The sequence below is a fragment of the Meriones unguiculatus genome, chromosome 3 (genome assembly GCF_030254825.1).
Source record: "Meriones unguiculatus strain TT.TT164.6M chromosome 3, Bangor_MerUng_6.1, whole genome shotgun sequence".
Taxonomy (NCBI): Eukaryota; Metazoa; Chordata; class Mammalia; order Rodentia; family Muridae; genus Meriones; species Meriones unguiculatus.
This window is the reverse complement of record NC_083351.1, coordinates 31269177-31285931: the sequence shown is the minus strand read 5'-3', so window position 1 is coordinate 31285931 and position 16755 is coordinate 31269177. Positions and strand designations below refer to the sequence as shown.

The following is a 16755-nucleotide window of genomic DNA, read 5'->3' as shown; positions in this document are numbered from 1 at the left end:
CCTATCAAGAATACAGATGCAGTGGGGGTCCCCTTTAGAGTGCAATTGCCAGTATCAAAAAAGCCTATATGAAAGTTGTAGTCTCCAAAATACACTGTTGCAAGCCAAGACCTCACAACCTAGTGTCTTCGGGTTTCTAAGGTTCCTTTGGGCCATACAGCAGTTCCAAAGTGAGATGGTAGAGACTGAGATGTTTGCTCAAACTACTGTCCTTTCTCTCCCCTCCCCTCCCCTCCCCTCCCCTCCCCTCCCCTCCCCTCCCCTCCCCTCCCCTCCCCTCCCCTCCCCTCCCCTCCCCTCCTCTCCTCTCTTCTCTTTGCAGAACCTGGCTGTCTTGGAACTCGCTCTGTAGACCAGGCTGGCTTTGAACTCAGAGGTCTACCTGCCTCTGCCTCCAGAGCGCTGGGGTTAAAGGCATGTGCCACCATCGTCTGGCTCAGATTATTTTCTGTGGCAATTGATGGCGGCATCCCAAGGCAGCAGCTTCTTTAGATTTGGGTCTCAAAGTCATGAGTCAGAAAAGTGCAAGTCTGCAGCAGGGGCCTTCAAGGGAAAAAGAATCCAGTGCATTTTTTATTTACAGGCTGTTTCTTTGCTTTCAGTGACTTCATTTTCATTTTATTCTAAAAGCCACCACCAATGGCCTTGCACCAGTAAGCCTTTGAAACCATCTTTGCATGTTCAACGCAAGCATTTCTTTTGTTGACACTGGTGAAAATGTCATATCGTGTGCTTCATGGACCTTTGTTTTGGATAGTGCTGCGTTCATGTTCCTGCATGTAAGCACCACGATTTCATTTTTACACGCTACTTTAAACTCCGTGATTTGCATGAATGTTGATATGAGTATGCACTGATATTTTCATGTATTTGCCAGTATACTCCAATAAAAATTAGGGTCCGGGAAAGTGATGGCTGCATATATTTTTATGTGTTTCCATTTGTATGAACATGTTGGAGGTATGCTCATGTCAGTGAATGAAGGTACAATCTGATGTATGCGTGTTGAGTTTCTTTATATTTAAAACCAATTTGTATTGGTTAAAAACGAATTACAAAGATAGAACCAATCAACTTCTGTAAAGTTTTTTTTTGGGGGGGGGCTTTTTTGTAAAGTAAAACTGCCTCTTCACCTTTAAAAAAAATACTGTGCTATAATACAAATCAAAACTTGGAGTTTACACAGTGTTTCTTGGCCAGAGTATCATGAAATATTAGTTACTCTTATAGGATAAAAAAAAAAAAAATCTAGGCTCCAACCTCACTCCTAGACATAAAATTGATAGATTAACAATTTGAGTAGAACTTATAAAATTAAAGATAACAGAAGAAAACAAGGAGAAAGTATGGGGCTTCATTTTTTTTTCTTTTCTTTTGAGACAGGGTCTCACTACAGAGCCCTGGCTGTTCTAGAACTCATTCCGTAGACCAAGCTGGCCTCGAACTCCCAGAGATCCACCTGCCTCTGCCTGTGCTGGGATTAAAGGTGTGTGCACCACAGATGGCATGATGGTTAACTTTCCTGTCAACTTAAAGAGATTCAGGATCCTTGGGAAAACAAGTCTCAGGGAGTCTGTGGGCGGTTTATCCAGGCTAGGTTATGTGAGGTGTGAAGACTGACTATGAATGAGTGACACAATTCCATGGACTGGAATCCTGGACTGGATGGAAAGGAGAAAGGGGGATCCAGGTTTCCCGACTATAGGCACAACGTGACGAGAGCCTCACATTCCTGCTGCCACGCCTCCCCGGCTGTGCTGGGGTACATCCTCCCCAACCATAACAAGAACAACCCTCTGTCCTTAGGTCACTGTTTTCAGGTATTTTGTCAAAGAAACAAGACAAATAACTATGGCAGAAAGTGTCACCAGAAACTAACACACATTAGGCAAAGGTTAAGAGCCACTATGGAAGACGGCTTTGCGGACAACTTCCGAAATTAAAAATGCTTTCAGCGTTTGCTCTGGAAATGGCACTTTTTGCTACATAATGTTGCATGTGTGACAATGATGTACAAAAGGGTTATTCCTAAAGTAGTATCTTTAAGAGTGAAGTTTGGAAAGTGTCCATCAAAAGAGAACAGCTTAATTAAAATATGGAACACCTACACGATGAAATGCTAGGTAAAAAAAGATGAGAGAGGTCGGGCATGGGGGCACATGCCCCTCATCTCAGCATGTGCGAGGTAGGGTTCAAGGCCAGCTTCTGCCACACAGTTCTATGCCATCTGTGCTACAAACAGACAGACAGACAAACAGAATGAGGGGACATTTGCTTTTAGCTCTCACGGACTATGGGGACGAGTTCGATCTTCCAAACTTAACAACTAGAAAAACGTATGAGACAATGGCCTTCAGAAACAGACACAGTGAGTCTCATAGGGCCTAGCTCCCTGCATGGTCACAGTGTCCAACCTGCAGTGAGGATGGGAATAAAGCGTGGAGGTCGTCCTCAGTTGAGCAGACACACCAACACTCAGGAAGGACAGACTGCCTTAGAGGAGAGAGAGCAGCAACACGGAAAGCTCTAAAAGATTCGCTAACGGGCACCTCTCAAATCTTCCGCCAAGTAAGAATCTGTGCACACATGAGAGGACCAACACTCAGAGGCTAAGACTCAGGAAGAAGTTAAAACAACAACAAACAGACAAAAACTAAAGCGCAGGATGCGATGGGGCATGCCTGTAATCACAGCACTCAGAGAGGCAGGTGAATTGCTGTGACTTGGAGGCCAGCCTGGTCTACAAACTGAGTCCAGAACAGCCAAGGCTACACAGAGAAACCCTGTCTTGGGAAACAAAACAAAACAAAAATTGCAGTCTTCATACCAGACTGGGAACTGTTTCTAGTCACATAAAGCAGACTGGAAATGCATCAGCAAGAGTGAAATCATTTGCTAACACAGGCTTTGGCAGTGTTCTCAGGAGGATGAATGCCTCTAGAGAAAAAGACTGCTCAAGACTTGCTAATACTGTTAAAGCAAGCCTCAAGGGCTACAACTGTTTCCATGGAACTTAGCTAAATGTACCAAAATCTAGTGCCATTAAGGAATACAACAAAATCTAGCACAGAAAAGTAAAAAAACCTATTATGTCCAGTAAAAATTACCAGGTAAAGAACCAGAAACCATTCCAGAATCAGCAGACAAGAGCGTTAAAACAGCTTGCCTCAGTTGCTTTTCCACTGTCACGACGAAGGCAACTTACAGAAGAAATAGTTTATGTGGGGTTGACGGTTTCAGAGAGTTAGAGTTTATGAGAAGAGTGTAGGGAAGGGAGTATGGCAGGCAGGCATGAGGCTGGAGAAGTAGCCGAGAGCAACTGTCTGGTCCTCTAGGCAGGCAGAGAGAGAGAGAGAGAACTAACTGGAAATGGCATGGACTTTTGAAACACCAAAGCTTACCTCCAATGACACGCCTCCTCCAATCAGGCCACACCTTCTAACCCTTCCCAAACAGTTCCACAAACTGGATACCAAGTATTCAAACCACAAGCCTAGGGGAGCCATAACCATGTTCATAAGCAGGAAAAAAAAAAAAAAAAACAAACAAACCAACAAACAAACAAAAAAACCAAAAACCATGAATGTGAAAAAGAGAGAGAGACAAAAGAGATAAAAAGACCTAAAGAAACACAAAGAAATTAAAAACAAAAAACAAAAAACATGAAATCTAAAAATATGCAAAATGTGTGCTTGGGTTGTTTTTGCCTTGACAATTATTTATAATGTGGCTTAAACTTAGCTATAGATATTACCAAAGGAAAAAATCAGACAAAACAAATAAAACCATGAATCCATATACCCTCAAGCAAAATAAACATCGTAGTAGACACCATCAACATAGAGAAAAACCTCAAAAAGCAGCAGAAAAAAAATGCAAATGCTTTTCTGAAAGAGTACAGAAGAAAAGAAAACTTCTTGGCGGAAATTACACAAGCGTTAAACAAAGAAAACAGTGAGCCCCAAACAAGCGCTTATTGAGTAATTCAATAAAATCACAAGTAGTGGTGACAAAAAGAAATGGAGTTGTTTTAAAGTCCTGCAAGCATGTGTGGGTGTAGGAAAAGTTGTTACCCGGCTAGGAAAACCTCCCAAGCCAAAGGTGTAACAAAGACTTTTCAGTCAAACTGAAGGACTGCGTATGCCACCAGATGCGGTGGACACACAAACACAGGCACACACATGCATACACACATAGGTACATGCATACTCTCACGCACGTGCGCGCACACACATACACACAAAGTTAAAAGAGGTTCTTCGGTCAGGAGATGGAGATGTATGTTTACTGACTGTCCCTGGAGTCACCAACATCTACCCCTTGGTGACTGGCTTCCTGCGCTGGGTATAACAGCTTCAGGGGTTCGCAGTGCAATGAGTCAGCGTTGCCTCCTTTCCTTGCTGAAAAAAAAATACTTCCCTGTCCAAACTTGTTTTGTTTTCCCTTCATCTGCTGATGGCACTTGGGTTTTGCTTCTAGCTTCAGGCAGTTATGAACAATGACTCTATGATCTTGGGTGTGCAAATACTAGAGTCCCTGACTTCAGTTGTTCTGGCTGTGCTAGCAGAATAATTGCTGGAGCACACGCTAATCCTATTATAATGATCTTAGGAATGGCCACACTACCACACTGTTTCCCACAGCAGCGGCGCCATTCTAGTTTCTTTCTTCTGTTTATCTGGACTTTAGCTTTGTGCATAAGGTGGTTTCTCGTGCTTCTGCTTTACATTTCTCTAATCAGTGACATCGAGCATCTTTTTATATGCTTCTTGGCCATTTGCATATCTTCTTTTGAGAGGTACTTATATAAGTTCTTTGTCTATTTTAAAACCAAGTAGCTCTCTTTCATTGATGAATTTTAAGAGTTCTTTGCATATTTTGAGTATCTTATTTTTAGCCAGGTGAGGTAGTGCAAACCTGTAACCCCAGCACTTGGGAAGCAAAGGCAGGGGAATCTCTGTGAGTTTGAGGCTAGCCTCGTCTATAAAGTGAGTCTAGGACAGCCAAGGCTACACAGGAAAAATCCTTTCAAACAAAACAAACAAATAAACAAAAAACCAAAAAACAAATCCAAAAACAAAAAAAAGATATTATTTTTAAAAATTATGTGTATATGTGTGTGTTGTTAAGGAGAAATAAATAAAACAATGCTGTGGCTTTATGATAGGCAGACAAATAAATAGACATAAAATACATGAGAAAATAGCACAAAGAATGGAAATATATTACATAAGGTTGTTATATTCTATATGAAGGTTATTGGAAAATAATTATAAATTAAAAATGTACCTTATAAAATGCAAAATACCTATTAAAAACAAAACAAAGAAATATATCTATTAAACAAACAATGAAGGTAAAATTAAATCACAGAATGTAATTAATGCAAAAGGAGGCACAAAAAGAAGTAAATGGGAAACTAATGGTAATATAGTAGATTTAGACACAACCATATTAAAGATTTATATATATATATCATATAATTTTAAAAGCATTCAAATAAAAGAGACATTGTCATACTGTACTAAAAAGGAAGGCTCAACTATGTGCTGTCTACAAGAAACCCAACTTAAATATGAAGACATAAAGATACCAGATTAAAGGCAAGGATGGACTGTTGCCTCACCATACATGCAATAAATCAAAAGCAAAGAAAGGTATACTCCTCATGTCTATGCATATGAGGGAAATATATGTATACACACACACACACACACACACACACATACATATATGGATGGGGTAAATGAGTAGATAAAGCTAATTTCAATCAAGTAGAACAGTTACAATGATTGACATTACATAGGAAAACTTTACAAGAATTATTACTAGTGAAAAAATTTCAAAATAACCACAGAATCTAGAGATCTAAAAATGTGATGATATACGTAAGTGTATGAGAACCAAATAACAGCTTCAAATTGAATAAAGCAAAAACTGATGAGTTGAAGATTTCAACACTCCTGTCAGAATCAATTAGACAGAAGACAGTAAAGATATGGCAGTTTGACAAACACTATCAACCAGGCTTATCTGATCATCACTTATAGAGTTTCCTGTAACAGCAAATATTCTCTTCTCAAGAACATTCACCAAAATGGACCGGATTTTGGCCCATAACTCAGATCTCAATCATTTAAAAGTATCAAAATCATTGAAAGTATATTTTGATTACACATACAACCCCAGACGACTTGAAATGGAACAAGCACTTTCAAAGAGCTCATGAGTCAAAGAAAAGTCATTAAAGGAAGTTAGAAAAAAATACATATCTGTAATTTTTTTATACTTTTTATACTCTGTCCTGGTTTCTAAAAACTTCAAGATAATAATACTAGGAGAGTATTGTCCCTTCATTTTAAAACTTGTTTTTAGTCCTTTGACATTTCACACACGTGTAAAATGTATTTTGGTTATTTCACCCCAGATAACTCTTCTCATCCCTCTCCCACTCTCGATAAGCTTCTTCCCTAAAGTTCTCCTCCTACTTTCATGCCTCTGAGGGGCCTTCGGCTTCAATACTGGGGGTCTTCTGCTATGATATCTGGGGGTCTCCTGATGTGATGTTGGGGTCCTCTGTTCTAATGTTTGGTCTTTGGTGCTCATGACTTGCCCAGGGCTGACAGGGCTTTTGTAATTTTTGGAGCAACGGGAGCATCTGACACAGAACTCCACACTCCTTGGGATTTTGGGGGTGATGGGAACAGTTCTTATTCTAATGAAGAGGCTGTCGATGGACATCTGGAGAAGCTCAGGATGTGGGCTGACTTCAGGTGGACCAATCACGTGATCAGAGGACTGAATGTTTCAGCCACATCTACTCCGCATCCTCCCGAGATGTGAGAAGGGCTGCAGGGCGAGCTGATCACCAACTGCTAAAATTGTAATAACCATACTATGTAATGTCATACGGAAGAGCACACCTAACGCAGCGGGGCAAGAGAAAAAGAGTAAGAGCCACCGGGGCCAGCGAGCGAGACTACTCAGTGGGCATAAGTGCTTGCTGCGAAGTGTGAAAACCTGGACTTAATCCCAGAGCCCACAGAAATGTGGAAGAAGAGAACCCACTCCAAAGTTTTCCTCTGACTTCCACTGGCATGCTGTGGCAGGCGCCACCCCATCATATACACAACGATAGGAAGATAAAATAAAAAAGGATGGAACGAAACTGTCTGGAGTAACAGATGACAAGACTGCCCAGTTGTGTGTGACATTGGCACAAGGACAGACAAAGGCAGCAAACTAGCCTTGCACACGTCAGCTGATTATCAGTAGGTGTGGACAGGTAATTCAGTGCGTGTGGATGTGCGTGCATACACATGTGTGTGCTCGCACACACAACGCACATGTGTGTGTGTTGAGGGGGTCACCAACACTATTTTGGAATCAGTAAACGCCTATATGAAAGTAAAGGAACCCCAAGCTTTTACATGCTACTATATACAAATAAGAGCTCTGAAGAGGCCAGAGGCTTAAATGAGGAAGCTAAACACATACGATTCTGGAAGAAAACATACGGTGTCGGACACAAGCCATCGCACTTCCGGGCATTCTCTCTGAAAGCTGAGCACATGTATTCGTACAAAACCCAGACTCTGTTTTAACGGCTTTTTCTCTCCCTTTAAGCCATGCGCCAGTGTTCTGGTGGCTTTCTCTAGAATGGTCTCAGACTGGAATTACCTTCGTGGACAGAGCATGCCATCTCTAGAATGGAATACTATTCAGCAAGGAAAAGGAGCCAACGGCTAGTGTAGGTAACGGATGCATGGGCTGTGGCCACATTACGCTGGGTGTGGGCAGCTGCCCCTAAGAGCTGCTGCACGCTGGGATGCCGCTCATGTGACATTCAAGAAACATCGCAGGGATAGAGATAGGTCAGTGGTTGCCGGAGGCTGAGGGTGAGAGAGGAGCTTACAGAAAAGCAACACGGGAACCTGGGGGAGGCAGGGACGTGCTACTGCTCGCTCGCTGTGTTCACACAAAATCGCATTTGTCAAAGTCCAGGATGACACCAAGAAGGCAAAATTTAATGTCCAGGGCCTGGGCTCCTAAGGATGGGAGGCAAGTCCTTCCCTCAGAGAGCAGAGCTGCCCCAGGCACTCTGCTGAATGGTGCATCCCGATACCCAGAAGCCTTTCCTTCAGCTCAGGTCTGAAGCAGAATGCAAAATGGACGGCGAGGGAAGGTGCTAAAATCCAGAGAGCTTTGGGAAGCATTCCTCATTCCTGCTTTATTCGGATAAGTCTCTCTGAGGTCAGCCAGTGAGGCACCTGGCTCCTCCCTCCCCTCTAAACACACTGCAAGGCCAGGCACAACTCCCAGAGGCCGGAAGCGACCAAGAGGATATGGCAAGAGCAGAGTGGGTGGAACAGAACCGGCAAAAGCAAAGTCCTACCCCTGACCCCAGTGGACTTCTGGACAGAGGAGGGGTCTTACAGCAGAGTCCTACTTCTTCAGGAGAAAAGTTATGCCCCCTCTGGAGGTTCCACACGGCTGTGCCACAGCCCGCACTGTCCACGCATCTCTGGAAAAGATCACTTACCTGGGGAAGATGGCAGTCATCAGGGCTGAAGCGTAGCCAGGTTTGCAAGCTCCCTCAGAAAAGTTTGCGTACTTGGTGGCTAGCTCAGCAGGCCTGTGGGAGAGCAAGAAGGTCAGATCTGGGCACAGAGCAGTGGGCAGATTATCAATTCACTGGGAGCTGCAGGGACAGAAATGGGATAAAGCGCCCTTTCTATATCAAGGTTTAGGGATAAAAACCCCCAACTTCCTGAGAGAATTAGACAGCCCACTAAATGGTCCCTCAATGGCCTCCACAAAGGGAACACAGTCGATTTCGTTCCACAGATTCTTTGTAGAAAACTTGATTGCCAACGAGGCCCTACGGCTGGGCAGGCAGAGCCTGGCGCACTGCAGACATAGCTTACAGAGGCCTGACCCACGCAGCGGCACCCCTGGCATGACCCTCTATGCCCCGTCTCCTCTGCTTTTATCCCCTCCGCCCCCACTACCCAGGGGGGACATTCAGAGTGGCCTGAACACAGACACAGCAAATGTGTGTTACTGAGGTACCGATGGATCCCTGATTGACCTTCAGTCCAGCACGCTTTCCTGTTCAGTTTGCAGTTTCCCAGGTCCTCCTCCTGGACAGTGTCAGGCCCTTCAAAGCTAAACTCAGAGGTGGGCCTCACAGACTGCGCTGTCTGCCTCTGCTTTGGCAGCCTCCAGACCCACCATCCTTCTCCCACTCCCAGTTGCTCCACCCGAGGAGAACTGTCTCTTACTACAGCGTAAATTCTTGAGATCAGATCTCTGCCCACACTTTGCACAGGGATGGGCGCACAAAGACCTCTATAATTGTTTTTGAAAACCAGAATGATGCCGACAGCCTCCCTGCGTTGTGCTCTGAGGAGAAGGAAATCTGAGGAAGCTCCAGGGCGGGGTTTGCAAGCACTGCCTGGAGGGCTGTGCTCTGGCCTTGTCTTCGTTGTGTGACTAGAACTGTATCATCCTACAGCATCAGGTTTCCAAATCCTGACGTGGTGCTGGGGTTACCGCCCTCCACCCCAGCTCTGCCCTGTGTAGCCTGGGAAACTTCAGGGCATCTTCGGTAAATGACCCAGTGAACGCCAGGCCTTGAGGCCCCACGAGCTGCGTCACCTGCCAGCTTTGATCCCCAACCTCTGTCCACCCCCACCTCCACCCCCACCCCACCCCCAGCAGGCAATTCCCTGGTGTACAGCTGCCCTGCTGCATATGGCTCAGTAGCAAGCTGGCCCTCCGCATGGCCCCTGCAGGGAGCGTGTCTGTGTGTGTGTGTGTGTGTGTGTGTGTGTGTGTGTGTGTGTGTGCTGGACAGCCAGGAGTGATGATACATCATCCTGTGGGTGTCAGGTCCAATTTATCCCTGGAGGTCTAGTTCAGGGCCTCACCCAAGAGATTGCTCAGGAAGCACACACGGAATTTTAGAAATCTGTATTTTTAAGCCTCTCTGACCGATGAGATTCAAATGAGATGCAAATCCAAAGCAAGGGGCCGGAACTTTATTTGAGAAACAAAACAACGCCAAAGGTTCTAACAGGAGAAAAACTGTATTTCCCTATGTAAACAACTGTATTTTGGAAACGAAATATAGACGTCAGTGCAATTACGGAACTTACTGGAAGCTTCTGCATGAAGTAGTGACTAACAGTCCCTCCTCCCAACGGCCCCACAAGTGGGTGCATCACAACCAGAAGCTTGGAGCTTACGAAGACGGGGAGCCAGACCCAAGACCATGCAGCTGCATCGGCTCGCGCCGGGGGCACTGGCGTGACACTACTGACACCACCAGCAACAAGATCACAGAGGCTGGCCTGGAGCCCAGCACCAGGAGGAGCAGCTGACACGGCCGGATACGGGTAGAAATGAGGGTCAGGAAGGCCTCGCCCCACTCTTTGGAAGTGTGTACACAGCGCTGCGGCGTTTTGAATGCCTTCATGCCGTGGCTCCAGAACCCTCACCCTCTGGGTTGTCCAGTTTGGACGGAGTGCCTGTGGTCTTTCTGAGTTCCAGAAAAGTTTACAAAGAGGTTGAAAGACTGGCAGCTGCCACTCATAACACAGGGCACAGTAGAACAAAATGCTCAAGAAACGAACCTCTGACCACATCTTTCCTCTCCTCAGCCCATGCTCTCAGCTCTTGGAAGGTACCCGATGAATAGCTATTAGACAGCCCAAGGCTGCCGGGCTAGGGTCATCCATGCCGGAGAGGGGAGCCTGCTGGCCAGGTGGAGTGCTGAAAAGCGGGAGACGGGCAGGGCAGGCAGGAGTCTGCTCTTCCCAAGTGTGCAAGGTTGTCGAGTATCAGGGATGGTGAATGCTAACCAATTTGTTTAGAAAGTGAGCCTGGGTATGGTGGGGCATGTCAGCTATTACGGAATTAAAATGCCTTAGGAATGGCCTCCCGAATGTCTCAGTCAGAGAAGAATAGGCGGAGTGTTGAGGATTCTGAGTCATGCAGTAGGCTGGGACCTCTGGGGCAGACAGCGGTCAAACCCACGAAGATTAATGGTTGCCAGCTCCCTCAGGCCAGAATGGTTAGTTTCTCCAGGCACTCACTCCAAATGCCAGGAGGCCCCCAGATGTCTGATCAGATCATTCTGCCCTTGTTCTTCTCCTGCTCTGCAGCTGGCCTTTCACTGGGGAGGACGGGGCATTGCACCCACTAAGAGCACCCATTGTGCCTCGAACGTGACTAAGAAGGCCCTGGGGTGAGGAGTGTAAACCACATGCTCTTCAGAGGAAGCCCAGATGGCCAGATGGCAACCCAAAAGAAAACCCAACTTTCACTCCCCCGCTTTGCTCAGAAGGGCCGACTGGAGGAAAGCAGGTCAGGCACTGGGCGGTGAATGGAAGGAGGGCCATATCTGGACTCAGGAGCATCCGTGGAGAATGCTGACGAGGGAAGAAGGGATGGAAGATCCCATGCTTAGCCTCCCGTGCCATGGGAGCTCGGATCCCTGGGGTCTCGTGAGAACGGGTTCAGAGACACGTTTGAGGATCGGAGGGGCTGGCCATCTCCTCAAGCACCCTGCAAGTGCCATGAGGAAAAGAAGGCGGCAGAGGCAGCCTGAGCTCCTGCCTCGTGTCTGGATTCCATCCCAATGGAGGGTTGCTGCGTTTTGACGGACTGTGCACTACCAAGGCCAGCACCTGGGAGACAATGAGAAGCACTGGGAAGGAGCCACAGGTGGAGACAGAAAACTAACCAGCAGGCAGACAGGCAAGGACAGGCAAACCTAGAATTTCAGCCCAGTTCCCAGGACGCTGAGGCAAGAGGACTGCCATGAGTTTGATGCCAGTCACAAAAGAAAAAAAAAAAAAGGCAAAAATAATCAGGAGATGTCCCACACGGGCCAGTGGTGTCAAACGTAGGGGAGGCTGGGCCGCAGAGCGGAATCAGGCAACACGCAGGCCACCACCGACAATCTTAGGAGCGGTTTCACTAGTGGGCGTGGGTGTGAGTATGTGTATGGGGGGGGGACTGTGGAGGTGTGTGGTGGGGGGTGGGGGTGTGCAACTCAGATTCACTGGACGTGAGAGGAAGCACGGGAGGAGCCAGAGTCAGAACAGAGACTATGCTGAGGAGTCTGCTGTAAGGGAAGACAGAAAAGGCCGGAAGGGAGGCAGGGTGGAGGAGGTGGTGTGTTTCTGTATTTGTGTCACTGTATTTTCATTTTCTGTGGTTTTATTTTACATTTATGGTTTGAGGATAAGAAGCATTTTAGTACTCTCATACACTGATTGGAATGAGAAAAACTTGTGATGCTTCAGAGCCAGGACAGATGCAGGAGCAATATCCTAGGGAGGGGAGGGGCGGGGTGTCACACATGTACCCTGACCTGCCCTAGCCGGTGGCACCGAGTGACCTTAAGCTTCCAGTCCTTTAGGAAACAGAACTAATTCCTCCTGCCTGTGGTCCCCACACGCCTCGGCGCACGCTCTCATCCTAGCTTGCTCACTTGTTTTCAAGCTCTCTTTCTGTCCCACTTCCTTCCATTTCCTGCTCTCATTCACCCACTCACTCCACAAGTAAAGGAGTCACTGCTTGGATTTTAGCCAGGCTGTAACACCTAGCAGCGTGTTAATGAACTGTAACATTTTTTTAAAAAATCAGGGGTGTGTGTGTGTGTGTGTGTGCATGTTAGTGCAAGGGCCGGCAGAGACGAGAGGCGTGAGCAGGTGTTCACTGAAACAGCTTTCTGCTCTAATTTGGGAAGGAGAAGGGGGTTGGAAGGGGCGAGGACAGTGGAGGGGAGTAGGGGCAGATAGAATATACTAAAATTATATGCGTGTAAGGAAACACCACAATGGAACCCAGTATTTTGTACAATCCACATATGTTAATAAAAAGTGAGAGAACTATCATTTAACCCAGAACATACCACACAGGAAACACACATACCAAGGCCTCAGACAAAGCTCAGTCGCCACTTTGACTTGCAAAGCTAGTTAGTGTGAGTGTGAGGGACAGTGATGGCTGGGGCAAAATCCCAAGGACTCCTCAGATCGGGGATGGACTGCTTTCTAGAACCGCCTCACTGAGCACCGGGTACCAGTTAGGAGAGAAGCCTGGGAATGTAATGCCTAACCCATGGCCTGCCCACGCAGTCAGAGTCTACCGCCAACCGGGTGGAGGTGGCGGAGGCCTGTCACGCACCATCCTCAATTCTCTTCCCTTCCTGAAGATCAGCTTCTCCAATTACTCGAGCTGCTCTGGGGCAACCACGCGGCCAGGAAATCGTGAAGTAGCTTTGCTTAGCTCTAGTCACCTTATTTGATTATTAAACATTGCCTTTTGAAGGCACGGCAGCTCCTTTTCTCCTTAAAGGCAGTCTCTGCCTCTCTCTCTCCTCTCTTGCACTCTCTCTGGTGGTAGGGATTGAGAGCAGGGCCTCCAGCGCTCTGGGTGATTGAGCACTCTAGATAGACCACCGAGCTATAGCGCACTCCCTGCCTCTTCTGACTGCTGGTCCTCTAACCTTGTTACCACAGCAACAAGGCCCTCTGCAGTTTAGTAAGGGAGTGCCAGGGCTGGCTGCTGTCCTTGGGTTGTCCTCAGTTTCTTCCCCTGGCCGAGGTGTCAACCCTCTCCACCCTGGCTGTAACCCACCATTTCCTCCCTGTAGCCTCCGGTGCGGACATGGATTTCTCTACAGCTTTCATTTGTGCTGCTGTTTAGTTGGGGGTTCTGAAGCTGACACTGCTGTAGTTTGTAACCTCATCTGGGGGGGCCTGGCCATTGGTCTTCATCCTGGCCCGGAGGCTGCTCAGGAGCCTTCCCTGTGTCGGCCTGTTCTATACAGACAGTCCTTACAGAAGCCCCACCAGGGGCCTGCTGCGCCGGCTCCAGCTCAGTTTTGTTTCCACACTTTAAAAACACAGACACACCCTCTTTCTGGGTGGTAGTGGAAAGAGCAAGGGAACTAACACATTGAGCGTGAGCCAAGCGCCCAGCAGCAGGTCTATGATCTAATCTACCTTTTGTGTACGCCTCGAAAGCAGCAGCTGCCTCTGGCCCAGGCAGGCGGGGCCAAGAGAGTTCAGGAGGGGATGCGGTTAGAGGACGTGCCGCCCCCTGTCCACGCCCAAAATTTCAAAGGGTGAAATTAACACGACCAGAAACACCCACTTCTACTCATGCTTTCCCTGCGTGCTCTGGGTGATGGAGGCATGTGTGGTCGTCACGAGCTGCGAGAGTCACGGCCGGAAGGATAATGCTGAGCAGTGATGCCACTGGCTGGAGCAAATGGTCCCTCACTGCATCTGTAGGGCAGGCTCCAAAAGGACACAGCCCTGCGAGGAGCTGCCGCGGCCACCTATTTTCTGCAACAGGGTAGGTAACTCTTCACGAACGATGTATCTGACAACAGCGGCCAGAAAGGGCTAGTTCCTGAACCTGAACACAGAGAAGTCGCTGTGTGACGACTAGATAGCAAAACGGCGTTAAGCATCTCTGCCCACCATCTAGAGACACTTGGCTGGCAAACAAACACCCATCCCGTCTCTCGATTTCTTTGGCAGGAAGAACACTGACTTAGGCATGTGTGTCCAGCTCGTGGCCCCAGGCCACATGAGTCCCAGGACAGCTGTAAATACGGTCCTGCACATTTATACATGACGATGTCTGCTGCAGTGTGAAACGGTTGGGCACTACCAATCTTAAGGAAGGGAGACGACTTCAAGGAGCAAGATCTTCTACTTGGGTTTTTGTGGCTCTTCAAACAAGAGGAGGAGGGCTGCTGGGAGTTACCTGTCAGTCATGGCTCCTGCTCTACTAACTTCTGCCTGTCCTACTCCTGGCTCCATCTGGATGATCAGAATTATACTAATTTGGAGGAAAATACTGTTCCTTCCACTCTGGTCACCCAAACTCTTCTTTCTAACGGACCTGCCAGCGCCAAATGTCCGACCGACAGGAACAAGGCCAACATCTGCACGCACAGGACTGTCATCTGCCAGCACCCCAGCATTTATGTGAGTGCCACAGAAGGGCTAAGCCTCCAGCAGATTTTTACTGAAAGTCACAGTAAAGATTTGTATCATGAAAATACTGGCATTTTGGCTTCTTTAATAAAACACAGAAAGATGCTGGGTGTGGTGGTGCAAGCCCATAATCCCAGCACTCCCTCCCAGGGAGGCAGAGGCAGGCCGACTGCTGTGAGTTCGAGACCAGCCTGGTGTACAAAGCAAGTCCAGGACAGCCAAGGCTATACAGAGAAACCCTGTCTCAAAACAAAAACAAAAACAAAAACAAAAACAAAAAACGAACCCAAAACAAACAACAACAAAACCACAGAAAGATAATAAAAAAATATCTTCATTTTAATCCCAGGTGTGGAGCTGAGGGGCCGCTTTACAGCAGCTGACTATGATTTGCCTGGTGCTCTGGCAGGGGGAGTGGTTTGGACAACTGCAGATATGAGTGTGTGACGTCTGGAATTTTGGGAATTTTTCAGAGGATACATAAATGCTAGCGCCCCAGTGGGTGTGGTTGGCTGTTGGTTGAGGTTGTCAAGTAGTTGTGCACAAAAAAAAATTGGGAAAAAGAACTTAGATATCCTAACAGAGATCAAACTTGCTCCTAGGAACTCAACACCCCCAAGAAGCAGGAAATAGTCTAACGAGAACATCGCCCCCTCTCCTCTCTATTCTTTTTTTCTAGAAGGGTAGAAGAAAGTAAGGAACCCATAAAGGAGCAAACGGCGGCTATAAACTTGTGTCTGATTTTCTTATGCAGGATTAAGTGGCTCTTTATCATCACTTCCATACAACACTGCCCCTAAATCCACCAGGGCCAGGCTTCTCAAAGTGGGTATATTTTTTGGAGTACCTGAGAAGACTAAAGCCCTGGCTCGGCAGTTAAGAGCTACTCATCCGGAAGACCCGGATCTGTTTCCTGGCGTCCACATGGAGGCTCACAACCACCTGCAATTCCAGTACCAGGGGATCCAACAAGCTCTTCTGACCAGTGCAGGCACCAGGCAGGAAGACAGTGCACATACGTACATCTGCAAGCAAGCACTCACATACTTAAATAAACTTGAGGAAGACCACCTCACAGCAACACATATGCATTACGGAGTCGAGCACAGAACTTTAAAAATAAAAGGAAGGCTCTTACAGCCCAATCTGCTTGACGGGGGCCCTCAGTGGGTATGCCCACCCCCCTATGCCCGAGGTGCTCTGGAGGGACTGCTTCAGAAGTACAACGCTTAGTGCTTCCCTGTTGGATCCTGTCCTCAAGAAGCCTGTAGCCCAGAGGCAAGAGGGTAAATTAAAAACAAAACAAAACAAAAAACTTTAGGGATGAGCACAAGCAGAGTCACGCACAGGGTGTGGGGAAGTGAGGCGCTCATCATAGGGTAGAAGGGTGCTCTTAGCAGGGGGCACAAAATAGATAAAGAGAGAGAGACAGAGAGAGAGCCAGCCGCCCGCCACTGAATGCTGGGGGAACTGCCAACACAGCAGCACTGACAGGGTGACACCTGTGAGGACGGACCATGCTTCTGCTGCTGGGAGCCTTCTGTACGTACGGGAGGGCTCTCAAGCAAGAACGCATGCGTCAGCCACGCAGAGCAACCAGCAGGCCTGCGTGAAGGGGAACTACTGGTTACCAAGATGAAGGAAACTCTACTGCAGCTTTTTGGAGAAGCAAACCAATGGATGGTGAAGGAATGCAACGAGCAACCGTTGGGCGATACCAGGGGTTTGG

General features: G+C 47.3%; 1 protein-coding gene across 15 annotated transcripts in view; it reads right to left on the bottom strand.

The window, feature by feature from the left end:
- The window catches only part of St3gal3 (ST3 beta-galactoside alpha-2,3-sialyltransferase 3), a 194163-nt gene that overhangs the window by 65345 nt on the left and 112063 nt on the right, over positions 1-16755 (bottom strand). For 12 of the 15 annotated variants that reach the window (XM_060379725.1, XM_021644546.2, XM_060379727.1 and 9 more), the window contains one exon: positions 8543-8635. The exons of the other annotated variants lie outside the window; for them this stretch is intronic. In XM_060379725.1, coding sequence (XP_060235708.1) covers positions 8543-8635 — 93 coding nt within the window. The remainder of the gene's footprint in view (positions 1-8542; positions 8636-16755) is intronic. 15 annotated transcript variants of the gene reach the window in all.